Source organism: Bos javanicus, chromosome 2 (genome assembly GCF_032452875.1).
Source record: "Bos javanicus breed banteng chromosome 2, ARS-OSU_banteng_1.0, whole genome shotgun sequence".
In the NCBI taxonomy this organism is placed as follows: Eukaryota; Metazoa; Chordata; class Mammalia; order Artiodactyla; family Bovidae; genus Bos; species Bos javanicus.
In genome coordinates this window covers 106,332,873-106,348,542 of record NC_083869.1, presented here as the reverse complement: position 1 = coordinate 106,348,542, position 15,670 = coordinate 106,332,873, and the positions used below count along the sequence as shown (strand labels likewise).

Genomic DNA, 15,670 nt, shown 5'->3' with positions numbered 1-15,670 from the left:
AGCTTTCAAACGGAAATAAAAGCAAGAAAAGGAAGAGAATGACAATAGCCATCCACAGAGTGGAGAATTCAGATAATGGATCCTTAACTCCATCTTCACCTAGGGTTCCCCTGCTTGGACACAGGGACCCTGTGAGTCTCTGATAGCCTGTGACCCCCTGATTTAACCTGTTCTCCAAATATAGACATGGGCAGGGCCCAAGGAGGAGCTGTGCTGTGACGAGGCTTCCCTATTCTTTATTCATCAAGTTTCCTCTCAGTGTTAAGGCACTCTGGTCTCTGAGTTCCAGGCTCTTACAGTTGGACATACAGGGTTGGTGACTCAGGTAGGGAGCCACCTCTGATTGCCAGGACTTTTTCTGGGGCAGGGTGACTTAGTTTGACTATATTTTGGAAAATGCATCTGGTTGTCTGGGACCTGTGATTTGTACTCCATTGACTCCCTGCCTCCTTCCTCATGACCATGTATTCAGTTCTGTTTTTATACATGGCTACAGATGGTGACCAGGGGGCCACAGTCTTCTCACCTTCACCTTTCACACCTCTCTCCTTTTAAAAATATTTATTTATTAAAAAAATTTTTTGGGGGGCTGAGCTGGTCTTTGTTGCTACACGGGAGCTTTCTCTAGTTGCAGAGAGTGGGGGCTACTCTCTAGTTGAGGTTCACAGGCTCTAGGCACGTAGGCTTCAGTAGTGGTGGAACAGGGGCTTAGTAGCTGCAGCTTGCAGGCTCTAGAGCACGGGCTCAGTGGTAGTTGCGGCTCACGGGCTTAATTGCTTCGTGGTATGTGGGCTCTTCCTGGAGCAGGGATCAAGCCTGTGTCTCCTACACTGGCAGACAGATTCTTAACCACTGTGCCACCAGGGAAATTCCACATCTCCCCTTTTTTAGGGAAGAGGATGACTTTTTCTGATTTGACGTTTATTGCTTTGCCCTGAGGCTTAGTCTTTTGTGAAAATGCAGTCCTGGCAGAGATATTAAAAGGTGTGGGTTTGAATGAACTCATAGAACCTCAGATTTGGAAACATCTCAGGGGTTATTTACTCTGCCTCCCTCAATTTGGATGAGGAAATGGAAATCTGGAGAGGTAAAAGGACCCACTCAAGGTCACATAGCTAATTAGTGACAGAATCAGGACAGCACGAGCACTGGATACCAGATATCCTTATTTCCAGTCTTGGTAATCATTTGTAGGGTTTTCAGATTGTTCTCGGAAGAGCCCTGGAGGTTTTGTGGGAACCTCCTCTGTAGAATCCCAGGGACGGGGGAGCCTGCTGGGCTGCCGTCTATGGGGTCGTACAGAGTCGAACAGGACTGAAGCGACTTAGCAGCAGCAGCAGCAGCCTCTGTAGTGACTACTTAGTTGGAGAGAGGGGCACACCCACCCTCCTCAGCAGAAGAGCTTTTGTCTGTTTCATGTCTGTTTCTTCTGGTAAGATTTTGCTTCAATAAATGTTTAACAACCTTAAAAGTTATTTGAAAAGTGCTGAACAATTCTGTGGGTATTTAAGGGGTGACCATGATGGGGGTTTCTCTTAAATGCTTACACTTTCTTTAGACAGAGGACCCAAACAGTTATTGCTCCTTTAGAGAAAAAGCTTAAAATACACTTTTTTTGAGGGGGGGAGCTGTGCTGCGTGGCATGTGGTATCTCAGTTCCCCAGCCAGGGACTGAACCTGTGCCCCCTGCAGTGGAAGCGGGAATCTTAACCACTGGACCACCAGCAGAAGCCCCTTGAAATACACTCTAATGCAATTTATTACTATATTGTCTTCCCTCAGTGGATTTTAAGAAGGTTAAATAAGAATTGGTAAAGGAATTCCCTAGTAGTCCAGTGGTTAGGATTCAGCACTTTCGCTGCTGGGCCCTTGCAGGCTGCATAATACAGCAAAAAACAAACAAAACACCAGGAATACCATGGAGGGGAAATAGCATAGAAAGGGGCATCTGAGAGCAGGTTTTGTCTTTGCCACCCCATGGACAGTAGCCCACCAGGCTCCATGGAATTCTTCAGGCAAGAATACTGGAGTGGGTTGTCATTTCCTTCTCCAGGGGATCTTCCCAGTCCAGGGATCAAACCCACATCTGCTGCATCAGTAGGCAGTTTCTTTACCACTGAGCCACCTGGGAAGCCCTAGAGCAGGTTTGCCTCCTTCCATTTTGCCTGATGCTGGCCCTTCCCTGAATGTATAGAACAACTTAGTCCTCCCATCTGAATGCCCAGACATGGCTGAGGATGCAGAAAGTCAAAGTCAGCACAGAGGCAGTATTATAGGTAAACCTGATGCCACTATGGGGCCAACCAACAGCTGATGTTTTTCCCTGTGTGTATGTCCATATTATCCCACATTTAGGCCTCGGGGTTCTGGAAAGCTGACAACACGATGAAGCTGATCCTTAAAGCAGCCTGTGACAGAGGTGAAGGAAGGGCTCTTCAGTTACCAAGCTAGCAGATAAGCACAAGATAACCTAGTAACAGTTATCACATCCTTGATGAGAGTGATTTGGATCTGAGTTACTAAATCACCTTTCTTTCCTTCTAGTCTTTCAACCAGATCACACCATGACAATCATCCTGAAAGATTTATCTAATAGCAGTATTTTGTGGGAGGGGTTTGAGGATGAGTTTGGAAATTACAGCGGCACGCCACCCACAGAAGACTATGATTATAGTCCCTGTGAGATAAGCACTGAGACACTCAACAAGTATGCTGTGGTCGTCATCTATGCCCTGGTCTTCTTGCTAAGCCTCCTGGGAAACTCCCTGGTGATGCTGGTCATCTTATACAGCCGGATTGGTCGCTCTGTCACTGATGTCTACCTGCTGAACCTGGCCATGGCTGACCTGCTCTTCGCCATGACCTTGCCTATCTGGGCCGCCTCCAAGGCAAAGGGCTGGATCTTCGGCACACCCCTGTGCAAGGTGGCCTCACTCCTGAAGGAAGTGAACTTCTACAGCGGTATTCTACTGCTGGCCTGCATCAGCATGGACCGCTACCTGGCCATTGTCCATGCCACACGCACGCTGACCCAGAAGCGGCACTGGGTCAAGTTCATATGTTTAGGCATCTGGGCCCTGTCCGTGATCCTGGCCCTGCCCATCTTCATCTTCCGTGAGGCCTATCAACCACCGTACTCCGACCTAGTCTGCTACGAGGACCTGGGTGCCAATACAACGAAATGGCGGATGATAATGCGTGTCCTGCCCCAGACCTTTGGCTTCCTCCTGCCCCTGCTGGTCATGCTGTTCTGCTACGGATTCACCCTGCGCACGCTGTTTTCAGCCCAAATGGGGCACAAGCACCGGGCCATGCGGGTCATCTTTGCTGTCGTGCTCGTCTTCCTGCTCTGCTGGCTGCCCTACAACCTGGTCCTGATCGCGGACACCCTCATGAGGGCCCATGTGATTGCTGAGACCTGTCAGCGCCGCAATGACATTGGCCGGGCCCTGGATGCCACCGAGATCCTGGGCTTCCTGCACAGCTGCCTCAACCCCCTCATCTACGTCTTCATTGGCCAGAAGTTTCGCCACGGACTCCTCAGGATCATGGCCATCCGTGGCCTGATCAGTAAGGAGTTCCTGGCCAAGGATGGCAGGCCTTCCTTTGTTGGCTCTTCTTCAGGGAACACATCTACTACCCTCTGAGACTCCACACCGGGCTCCTCGCTTCCCCTCAGCATCATCCCAAGCCCCATGTCCTCTGGCCGTTCACAGTCCCATGTCAAGGCAGCTCCCCATTGTAGTTACAGGAAGTTGCTGAGGCCATGTCCCTAATAGGCCCCCATCACATGGACTAGACAGCCTGTCCTGGGCCCACCTCTTGCTGTAATCACCATGTCAACTGATAGAGCTTGGTGCATCCTACCACTGAGCCCACAGTGCTCTATCTTCTGGCAGACATCCTTTGAAGATATTCTTTTCAGTGATTACAAAACGTTCTCATTAATGGGAACCATTAATGTAAAACACCATTGGTTACTTCCCTAGCTCTCCCTTTCCTTGTCAGCCAGGAAAGTCCCCTTCCCTTGAGAGAGGCTGAAAATGACAAACACTCATTTTCCAAGATTCCCTTAAGATAGGAGTGGCCATATCATCTTGATCTGATTTATAAAACTTAAAAATAATGATGTGCTGGTAAATCACTCTCCTGGTGGGGAGGAAGTTCTGATTTGTAGCATTTGCTATGTTCTGTGGTATAAATAAATGCTACCACCATGGCTGGTTTCAAGGATGGTGGTGTTTAACAACAAGCTCACAAAATCTAAAAAATGTGATAATGTGCTTTCACAAGCTTGTGCAAACTGGCTTCAGCATACTGTTGCTTAAGAGGAAGTCTAATGGGCTCAGGGGACTCCTGGGAAATATTCTTAATTTAAAACACACACACACATACACATCCTTGGTTCTTGACTTTGACTATGGTTATAGGATATGATGTGTGGAGCTGAAGCAGCCACTTTGTGAAAAGGAGGGAAAAGGCCTTAGGCTGATGGAGTCAAAGGATAATAAGGACCTGAGAATAAAAAGCCCAGAATAAACCTAAGCATAAATGGTCAAATGAGTTTCAACAAGCGTGCCAAGACTATTTAAGGGGGAAAGGATGGTCTTTCAACAAATTGTGCTGGGAAAATTAGATATCCACATACACAAGAATGAATCTGGGACCCTACCTTACATCATATACAAAATTAATTTAGAATGGATCAAAGACTTACAATTAGAGCTAAAATTATAAAACTCCTGGGAAAAAACTTAAGGAAAAAGCATAATTTGGTCTGAGGTTGGGAATGGAGTGAGGCTCAGAGATGGGATTTAGATCAAGGTTGAGACTGGGATCAGGGGGTGAGGTTGGAGTCAGAGATGAAGTGTAGGGGAACCAGGGATGGGATGGTAGTTTGTGATATGATCAGAGAAGAATGAATGTCAGAAATAAGGAGAGATCCACAAACAGACTGAGGCTGAGGATGGGGTGAGATTCAGGGAGGTTGGAGATGGGGTTGGGACCAGGTGTGGAGTAAGTCTTGGGAATGGAATGAATGTGGGAGTGTGGGAGGGGTGTCAGAAATAGAGTGAATGTCAAGGATGAGTTAATGGCTACAATACTGGCCACTATGATTTAATCTAGTTAGTGACTGCTGCAAAAGGCACCACCAGTAAGGTCACCATCCTCTCTGGAGTATTGCCTATGATGCTCTCTCAGGGGCCCAGATGGAGACACCTTGGCCTGTCCAGCTTGAGACTCTAAAAGTAGGTTGGTGAGGAAGGAGTTAGGGGCTCAGGCCCTAAGAAATACCTCTGATTCAGGGGAGAAGATAGAAGAATGTAGAAAGAATCCAGGGAGGAAAGCAGGAACTGGGCCTGGAAACCTCCCTTTCCTCTCCCTCCCTCCCCTAGTCCCCTCTCCACCTCACCTACTGTGTAACTCAATGCTCACCTTCCTTCATCCTCTGCTGCCCTAAAGACAACTCCATCAGGGGCTTCAGTAAGTAAATAAGGATCCATATTGGGCCTGTGGAAATATACAGATGACTAATAACACATTTGAAAAAATGCTTGCCCTCACTAGTAACCTGCGAAGTGGAAATCAAAGAGCAAAAAATAATTTGGAAATGTTTTCAGGACAAAGATTCCGTCTGAACTCTCTTCAAACAAGTGCAACATTGTTCAGTTAGATTTTTTTTTTTTAATGCAGTGTGTAATTCTCTGGGTATAGCTCAATGATTTGGATTTTAGATCTGTAAGAATGCCGAGATGTTAGTACTTAAGTAACATAATGTATGAAAATATCAGAAACTGGTGTTCTAATCGTTGAATAGTGTAAGGATTAGCTATCTGGTCAAGGTTAGGGAAATGCAGAAGGAAATGGCAACTCACTCCAGTATTCTTGCCTGGAAAATCCCATGGATGGAGGAGCTTGGTAGGCTACAATCCATGGGGTTGCAAAGAGTCAGACACGACTGAGCGATTTTACTTTCACTTTCAAAGTTAGGGAGCTGTTTACCTCGGGGAGGAGCTCAGCATCCAGGATGGAGCTGGCATCAGGATGGGCTGCATCTTAAGATCAAGGGGAGCAGCAGGTGGTCAGGGATGGAGAGAGTCGGGGATGGAATTGGCATTAACGATGGGGTAAACACCAGGGATTAGACGGGGGATAGAGATTGGGATGTGAATGTATATTTTGCACAATGCTGGCTGATGTTTAAAACTTTAAAGTTATTTTAAAATTTTTTTTGGCTGCACTGTGTGACATGCAGGACCTTAGTTCCCTGACCAGGAATAGAACCCACTCTCCCTGTGATAGTGGAAGCAGGAAGTCTTACTCACTGGCCTTCCAGGGAAGTCCCCATGCTTGCTGATTTTAAATTTTGAAAATTTGTTCTGTGGGTTTAGTTAAAAGTTTTCAGCCTTCAAGTTACAATGTTGAATAATACTTTTTCCCCCTACACTGTTCCCCTTCTGACCAACCACAGCCTCCTCACCAGCCCTTGTTTCCCTATCTAGTAGCCCATTCTTAGTCTAGCAAAAATATTAATTGATAATCTGTATTTTGTTCCATAGGGGTTTAGTATTGCTTCTTTTCTAGAAATTTGTGTTTTATAGGATCTTTCAGAGACTGAGAAGTCTTATAGATGAAGATGAAATTAAATGACCAAATCCTCTTTGGTCTAAGGGTCGTCCCAGACATGACCACTAATCAAGAAGTCATGAAGAGTACCGATGTAATTTGGAAATATTGAAAGTTTGGTTCCAGACCACCACAATAAAGCAAATACGGAAATAAAGTGGGTCATCTGGTTTTTTTTTTTTTGGTTTTCTGTGCATATAAAAGTTGTTTATACTGTAGTCTATCAGGTGTGCAATAGCATTATGTCTAAAAAATGTACATACCTTAATTAAAAATACTTTATTGCAAAACAATGCTAACCATCATCTGAGCCTTCAGTGAGTCATAATCTCTTTGCAACAGTAACACTGAAGATCACTACTGAGCAAATAATGTTGGAAAAATGGCACCAATAGACTTGCTTCAGGTAAGTGTTGCCACCAACCTTCAATCTGTAAAAAAACACAATATCTGCAAAGGACAACAAAGTGAAGGGCAATGAACTGAGGAGGTATTCCTGTACAGCCATTGGTGTTTCCATGCAGAGATTGGAGAGGCCAAATATCTCTGGGTTTGACCCAGACACCTGCAAGTGGCTCATATCTGGGCTTTCCCCACTGCTGGTTTTTCCATCCTGGTATTTTATTTATTTATTTTTGGCTGCACTGGATCGTCATTGCTTTGCACGAGTTTTCATTGCAGCGAGTGGGGGCTACTCTGCAGTGGCGCGTGGGCTTCTCATTGTGGTGGCTTCTCCTGTAGAGCTCAGGCTCCGGGGCATGCAGGCTTCAGTAGTTGTGGTACATAGGCCTCAGTAGTTGTTGCTCTGAGGCATGTGGAATCTTCCTGGACCAGGATTCGAACCTGTGTCCCCTGCATTGGCAGTCTGATTTTTATCCACTGCATCACCAGGGAAATTCTGGGTTTTGTTTTTAAACTCAAGGTTCTTCTTCCAACCTTGAGAGTAGAAATGAATTGAAAAATTAAAAAAAAAGCAGAATATGTTAATGCAAACTTTCTAAAATTAGTTTTTCTTTTTTTTAATCAAAATATTTCACTGACATTGTTTATAAAAGTGAAATAGATTTACAAGGTTTATAATGAAAACCAGCAGCAGCCCTCCTGTCCCACTTCCCCACGTCAAAGTCTGTGACTTTCAACTCACATAGCTGTTTCATTCAGTAGTGGTCTGTTGTTGTTTGGTCACTAAGTCGTGTCTGACTGTTTTGTGACCCCATGGACTATAGCCTGCCAGGCTTCTCTGTCAATGGGATTTCCCAGGCAAGAATACTGGAGTGGGTTGCCATTTTCTTCTGCAGGGGATCTTCCTGACCCAGGAGTCAAACCCATGTCTCCTGCACTGCAGGCATATTTTTTACCACTCAGTCACCAGGGAAGCCTCAACAGTGGTCTACGTATTTCTAAATATTATGCTTATTCTGCTAGCTCTTGAGATTTTTTTTTCTGAGTTTTGGATATCATCTATTGACTTTCTATCTTGGCTTCTGAAGATTTAACACTCTTTCACATTTTTCTTGCTTTTATTCCTGTCCCAGAAAATACAACATTGCCTCTTCTGTTCTTCCAGGACATAGATCTATACTTTTTGGTTAAATCAGCATTCAGTGTTTCAGTTTTACTGTATAAAAAGTAATTCACAGTTGGGTACAACATTTACACTTCCTTTTTTGGTACAAGTTTTCTTTTCTTTAGAATTAATGACAGAATTTTCCCATGTACTTTTCATTACATCACTCTCAAATGTCTCCCTCAATACATTCACATTAATCAGATAATAAATTTGAGATAATCCATAATTATTTTTTCTTTTTTGGAGACCCCGTCTCTGGAGCCCTTTATACCCCTGTTCCAATCTGGATAGGTTATTCTCCATGCCTGGTTCTTTTTTCTAAATAGCTTTAATTACATTTCCAGGTAAATTTTAGAATCTGATTGCTAATTTCAATAAAATGTCCTGCTGGGATTTTTATCTGAATTACATTGAATTTATAGATCAATTTGGAAAAAGTTGACATCTTAATAACATTGAGTCTTCCAATCCATGACCATGGCATCTTTTCCCAACTACTAGATCTTTTCTAATTTGTCTTGGCAATGTGTCATAGTTTTTAGTACATAGATCTTGTTTCATATTTTATTCCTAAAGTTAAATTTATCCCTAAGTATTTTATGGTTATTTGAATGCTTTATAAGTGGTATTTGGGCTTCCCTGGTGGTTCAGACGGTAAAGAATCCACTTGCAATTCGAGAGACCTGGGTTTGATCCCTGGGTCAGGAAGATTCCCTGGAGAAGGGCATGACAACCCACTCCAGTATTCTTACCTGGCAAGTCCTCATGGACAGAGGCAACTGGTGGGCTGCTGTCCATGGGGTCACAAGGAGTCAGACTCGACTGACTAAGTATAGCACAGCACGTAAGTGGTATCTAGTTTTTAAAAATTTCCAGTTTTTTCTTACTATAGAGAAATATAATTGAGTTATCTATATTGACCTTGTATTCTGGGACCTTGGTAAATTCACTTATAGTTCTAGTAGTTTTATTTTTAAAGGTTCTTTTGGACTTTGTATGTACACAATCATGTCACCTGAGAATAAAGACAATCTTATTTCTTCCTTTTATTTATTTTTCTTGCCTTATTTCACTGACTACAACCTCCAGTACAATGATGAATAGAAGTTGTAAGAGTTTGCTCAATTCTTAGTCTTAGGGGTAAAGCATTCAGTCTGTCTCTATTAAATATGGTGTTAGCTAAAGATTTTTCATGGAGGCCCTTTTCAGGTTGAGGAAGTTCCTTTCATGAATGGTATTAAATCTTCCTCTTTCTGCTGAAGCCAGACTACTGCTGCTTACTGTCTTCATGACTAGTGGCAGATCATTTGAGCTCCCTCTAGCACTTGGTAAAATGTCAATAATGATGATGTTCAACTATTCTCCATGAGGATTAAAGTAAATGACTACAAACACACCATACACACTCCACTTAGAAGAATGCCTACCATATCATAGGTGCTATATAAATGTGAGGCATTATAATTTTGGTTTACTCCCTTATTTCATTTTACTACTGGATTTTGCTGAAAAAATACATATAGTAGATAACTTTTAGAGATCCTGAGTTTTCAAAAAAGTCTTAGTCTGTTCTCCCATGTGATTAGTATTTTGACAGAGTATTGAATTCTAGATTAGCCTTTATTTTCCTTCAGAGTTTTGCAGGCTTTTCTTAATTTTTTCTAGCTTGTAGGGTTACAATCAATACTTCTGATGTTATTCTATTCTTGACCTATTGTATGTGATCAAATTTTCTCTTAGAAACATTTAGGATATTCTCTTCATCTTTTCAGTTTTAGAATGCATGATGATGTGCCTTGTTGGGGTTCTTTTCTCAATAATTTTGCTGGGAACCAGGTGGCTGTCCTTGCTGGGGCCCTACTGGGTCGTATGGTTCATAGCATTTTTGGTAATTTTTGCTGTTATTGCTTGATCCCTTGTTTCCACATCATTCCAAACGGCATATTTGGAACCTCATCAATTTTTACTCAAGACTTGTAAGTCTGAATTGTCCCTCAGGTGGCCCTCTTTATCCATAGTTAGGGCAGGCCGCTCACTTTGGGGTCATGTCTCAGAGCTGGCAAATGTTTTCTGTCTCCAGGAAAGCCTGGGCCAGTTCTTCCGTGGTTCCTGGTTTTTTGCAGGGAATCCATACACAGGGTCTGTAGACCCACTGATATTATCATTCTCATCCTTAAGATGTATGACCACTTCTAGTATCCTTCTGGATTCCCATGGTTTCAACTCCTGCTTCTTGATAAGCCTGTACATCTCTGAGTTTCCTTTTCACGTCTGACCTTCAGAGACCCCCCTCTCCTTTTGCTTTTGATCTCAGATATTTATTTAAAAATTTAAAAGTATATGTTATCTAATATTTCGATGTGTGTGTGTACTGTTCCCATACATCTTCCCACGCATCCTCAGAGCACTATCATAACAGGATATCAGTAAAAATTCAAATAGATCATAAAATAGATCAGTCTCTTTTCACTATTTCTTTCCTTTCCTTAAAGACAACTATTGTTGAAACTTTCTCCCAGTGAAATTAAAAGCCAGTCTGGAGGACACATTGGCCAAATGTCTAGTTAACTCACAGCACGGATGCGAATGCTGCATACGCATGTGTGCGTGTGTATTGGAGGTGAATGACCAGCAGTATCTCAGGATTATCACCCCTTCTTTTATCCAGGTTCAAGTCAGCAGGGTGAAAGGACTGAAATACAGAAGGTAAGTGGGGAGGTGCTTCTGAAGAAATCTAGTCACTTCCGACGTGGGAAGAAATTGTATTGCCCAACAGAAACCTATGAGGACACATCCGTACTTCTCTTGGTTCCCATGTCGTAAACAAGACTCTTTTCCTGAAAGAGCTGGCTTTTCTCCAACTTTGAGAACACTGAAGGTGGAGGGAGACTAAGCAAGTAAGGTCTAAGGGCCAGACAGTACAGAGTTCCTCTTTTTACCATCATCCTTGTACACTAGACACTCCTGTTAGCTGGGATCTTACTCTGTAGGCCCCTGTGCCCATTCCCCAAGGTATTGTAGAAAATGTGTGTTCCTAAGTAAGAATCAGATGGCCAGTTACCTGACTATGTATCAAATGCCTATTAAGCGCCCACCTTTGGGCAAGACCCTTAAAATAAGGGTAGGTACTATAGAAATGAAACTTAGGACACAAGGAGACTTGTGAATCGAGGATATGTGAAGAGTTCATGAAGTTTCCTGTAGTGACAAGGTGATCAGAACAAAAAGAATTATCTGGAGGTCCTAGTGAACCACAAACTTAATCTGAAAATTTGGGGAAAAAAATGTTTCTAGTTAAATAGAGAACGAAAAGAAAAACTTAGTAGGTGTATGACTTTGAATATTAATTTAAGCTTCCTGCTGGCACATAGGAGCTCAATAAATGTTTGCTCTTTTAGGGGTAAAAACAAACAAACAAACAAAACAAAAAACCTTTCTGAATCTCAGTTTCCTCTTCCACGAAATGAGGTTGAATTAGGTAAGCTCCTTTTTTGTTTGAAGCGTCAATGTTCTAAGTTGGAGAATCTATATGTTTAGTGAACTTGATATGAAACTTCCATCTTTGCTTAGAACATGAAACTTAGTAATTAGGTGCTTCGTAGAAGACCACTTAGTGTGTGCTTTCTGTGCAGCTGCTGCCCAAGACTGACATGAAAAGTTCTAGAGAGGCCTTCCTCCTTCCCCCTCTCTTTCCTCCTTCTTCCATTCACCCTTATTCCCCTCCAACACCTTCTTCCCTCAACTGTCAGCAGTTCACTCCTTTGGGGTAGGCAGGTCCTTTGGAAAAACAGCAAATATCCCTGGTGAGGGGACTACATTTCTTTCAGTCATTTAGCTTAGAAAGATAATGGGTTTTTGAAATCATTCTTTTGAACAGAAGAATCTCTCTTTCTGCACCTTCAAGGTCATGAGCAAACCTGCACATTGCTATCCAACACATCAGCTTAGCCTCTTACTAACAGATGTGCCTGCTAGTAACTGCAGACCTAAGATGTGCCAGACTGGTGAAAAGCACTTTTTACATGAATTACTTCATTGAATGCTTCCTAAGACCTTAAGGTAGTAATTATTATTATCCTCATTTTATAGATGAGGAAAATAAGGTCCAAGGAGATTAAATACCTGGTCCAAGGAGATTAAGCATCTTGCCCATGGTAGCAGAGCAGCAGAGAAACCACAAATCAGAGTTCGAATTAAGGAATCAGTGCTTTCAGAGTCTGGGCTCTCAGTTCCTTATTATGCATGCAGAAGCCCTGGGGTGGAGGGAGAGCCCAGGGGGGCTTTGAGTCAGGCTGCGGCTTGGTCTGTTGCTGAACCTTTGCATATACTGTTCTCCTTTACTATATGTCCTTCTCTGCGTCTCCAGTTAGATAAATTCTATTCATCTCTCAAAAGTTAGCTCAAGATCTTTCTTGGAGGGGCAGTGGATAAGAAACCGCTTGCCAATGTAGGGGACAGGGATTCCATCCCTGGTCTGGGAAGATCTCACATGCCACGGAGCACCTAAGCCTATGTGCCAGACCTACTGTACTGAGCCCTCAACTCTAGAGCCTGTGAGCTGCAACTGCTGAGTCCACGTGTCACAACTACTGAAGCCTGTGTGCCTAGAGCCTGTGCTCCACAACAAGAGAAGCCATCACCATGAGAAGCCCGCACACCGCAACGAAGAGTAGCCCCCACTCATGGCAGCTAGAGAAAACCCACGCACAGCAACAAAGACTCAGTCAGTCAGTCAGTTCAGCCGCTCAGTTGTGTCCGACTCTTTGTGACCCCATGGACTGCAGAACGCCAGGCTTCTCTGCCCATTACCAACTCCCAGAGCTTGGTCAAACTCATGTCCATTGAGTCGGTGATGCCATCCAACCACCTTATTCTCTGTTGTTCCCTTCTCCTCCTGCCTTCAATCTTTCCCAGCATTAGGGTCGTTTCCAGTGAGTCAGTTCTTTGCATCAGGTGGCCAAAGTATTGGAGTTTCAGCTTCAGCATCAGTCCTTCCAATGAATATTCATGACCGATTTTCTTTAGGATTGACAAAGACTCAGCTCAACCAAAAAAAAAAAAAAAAGTTAGTTTAAGAATAAGAACTTCCAGGAGAAGGAAATGGCAACCCACTCCAGTAATCTTGCCTGGGAAATCCCATGGACAGAGGAACCTGGTGGGCAAAGAGTCAGACACGATTGAGGGAGGGGCAGGCGCTCGCTAGAGGCCCCAGAGCTTTTGATGGCAGAGCCAGCACTGTGGCTGAGGACTCCTGGCTCCCAGGCCTCTCTTACCAGATAGGAGCGTGGAAAACTAGTCTAAAATACGCCTGAGGGCTTTCCTGGCAGCTCAGTGGTAAAGAATCGCCCCCCTGCCAAAGCAGGGGACGAGTTCCACCCCTGGTCTGGGAAGATCACACGTGGCAGAGCAGCTGAGCCCATGCATCACAGCCACTGGGCCGGGGCTCTCGAGCCCGGGAGCCGCAGAACTGAGGTCTGTGGGCACCAGAGCCCATGCTCCGCAACAAGAGGAGCCACAGCTAGAGAAAAGCCCACGCAGCATGAAGACCGTGCACAACCATAAATAAAATCATTAAAAAAACATTAAAAAAAAAAAAAAAGAATAAGAACTTCCAGAAAGCCTCCCCAGGCTGAGTTACGAGTCCCTCTCTACATGTTCACACAAGACCATTGCATGACTTATCTCTAATGCTTATCACATTTGGGTTGTTTAATTGATTATTGGTCTGTCTCAAACTACATTATGACATTGCTAAATCTATTCACCGCTCTCATTAGATTCAGAGGAAGAAGTAGGTCTAAAATGAGGATAGATTCAGCTTTTAAATGAATGAACGGAATAGCCAATTATCCTTCATTTACCACATGTGGGCTGGATTCAAGTATAAGATGGGAAAACAGAAAACACCCCAGTTGGCTAATTCTGATGGCAGCATGTTTCTTACTGTTCATCACAGTCCCATGAGTTATTTGCCCTCAGGAAACTGCGTAATTTAGGGTTAGCTTTCTGCAAGTTTACAGGGTTGTGACTTCCTGATGTAAACTGCCTAACTTGACGGAGTAGCTGATGCAAATAAATGAATGGCTAAAAGTGGAACCAATCAGATTTAGAACAGATTTGAAAAACATCACCACCTTTATACGACAGGCATGTCAATGGTGGCTGTGTATATTTTATATAAACACCAGTTAGGAACTCATTTGGACTTTATATCAAAATTGCTATCCATAAAGTTCAGTCCAAATTACTACATCCACAAATTGGAACAAAATTAAAGAGTTACATAAATATTAATAGCTAACTTTTTTTTTTTGGCCAAGCTGTGTGACTTGTGGGATCCTAGTTCCCCGACCAAGGATTGAACCCATGCTCTCGGCAGTGAAACCGCTGAGTCCAAATCACTGAGCTAAGGAACTCCCTAATAGCTAACATTTATTGAAAGCTTATCATAGTCTATTACTGGGTTAAGTGCTTTATATGTATTAACTAGCTATGAGGTTGGTTCTTATTAATTACTTTTTAGCCCATTTTACAGAGGAAGAAACTGAGGCACAAGAATTAAACTAGGGTTGGAATGTGCATTCAGGGATCTGACTCCAGGGCCTACACCTTCAATCACTCTGCTAAACTCCCTCCAGGTATGGTTTGGTACCTTTCTTCCAATACTTATCTGTTAATGGTGGTTACTTAATTATGCCTTATTTCACCATGCTTTAATAGAGTTTTTCTTTTAAAATATCTTTTATGTTTATTCTTTTAGATTAAAAAAAACTCTCTGTGACTTACAAAAATCATGTTTGGAATTAAATTTCCTGCTTTTCTTACTAATATTGGCATAATAAAAAAATTTAACCTTTTGAAATCTGCTGAGTTAAAAAATGTATCCCAAAGATGAATTACTTACAGAGATTTGCTGTACAAAACAGTGCCTAGAGGGCTTCCCCAGTGGCTCAGTGGTAAAGAATCTGCCTGCAATGCAGGAGACGTGGACTCAGTCCCTGGGTCAGGAAGATCCCTGGGAGGAGGGTGCAGCAACTCACTCCAGCATTTTTGCCTGGAGAATCCCATGGACAGAAAAACCTACTGGGCTGCAGTCCACGGGGTCACAAAGAGTTGGACACGACTGGAATGACAGCACAGGCACATAGTGCCTATAATAAGCCATACGATATCACGCACTTAAAATCTTTTTTAAGAGGGTAGATCTCAAATGTATTCTCATCACAAACAGCAACAATAAAACCTATGAAAACATTAAAAAAAATCAAACCAAAACAAACAACAAAAAAGCAAAAGTACAAGGGGATGCAAGGAAACTTGTGGAGGTGACGGATATGTTTAGTACCTTGATTATAAACACCTGCAGTTTTTTTTTTTTTTGGCTATGTCAATTACACTTCAGCCAAACTGTTAAAAAAGTGAAAAAACAAAACAAAACAAAACAAAACAAAACAAAAAACCCTCTCTGTGTGA

At 43.1% G+C, this 15,670-nt stretch overlaps 1 protein-coding gene and 1 long non-coding RNA gene across 3 annotated transcripts; both read left to right on the top strand.

The window, feature by feature from the left end:
- Positions 1 to 226: 226 nt before the first annotated feature.
- LOC133228763 (C-X-C chemokine receptor type 2) lies at positions 227 to 4,219 on the top strand. Of its 2 annotated transcripts, XM_061384605.1 has the most exons (3): positions 268 to 325; positions 2,356 to 2,419; positions 2,545 to 4,219. In XM_061384605.1, exons 2-3 carry the CDS (start codon positions 2,386 to 2,388, stop codon positions 3,645 to 3,647), a joined length of 1,137 nt encoding a protein of 378 aa, XP_061240589.1. In that variant the 5' UTR covers positions 268 to 325; positions 2,356 to 2,385; the 3' UTR covers positions 3,648 to 4,219. The 2 variants fall into 2 exon arrangements, with proteins under 2 accessions (XP_061240598.1, XP_061240589.1); XM_061384614.1 differs by lacking the exon at positions 2,356 to 2,419 and having other exon boundaries at positions 227 to 325.
- A 9,369-nt stretch (positions 4,220 to 13,588) lies between these two features.
- Positions 13,589 to 15,109, top strand: LOC133228775 (uncharacterized). The gene is made up of 2 exons (XR_009730361.1): positions 13,589 to 14,835; positions 14,958 to 15,109. It is a non-coding gene; the product is annotated as an uncharacterized LOC133228775 (long non-coding RNA).
- The last annotated feature ends 561 nt before the right edge of the window (positions 15,110 to 15,670 follow it).

What these genes read in the sequence shown, in the direction of transcription:
- LOC133228763 (XM_061384605.1), top strand. Translation starts at nt 2,386, where the DNA reads ATGAAGCTGATCCTTAAAGCAGCCTGTGACAGAG. An exon ending in TAAAGCAGCCTGTGACAGAG is followed by an intron (nt 2,420 to 2,544) that starts GTGAAGGAAGGG and finishes CTTTCCTTCTAG; the next exon opens with TCTTTCAACCAGATCACACC.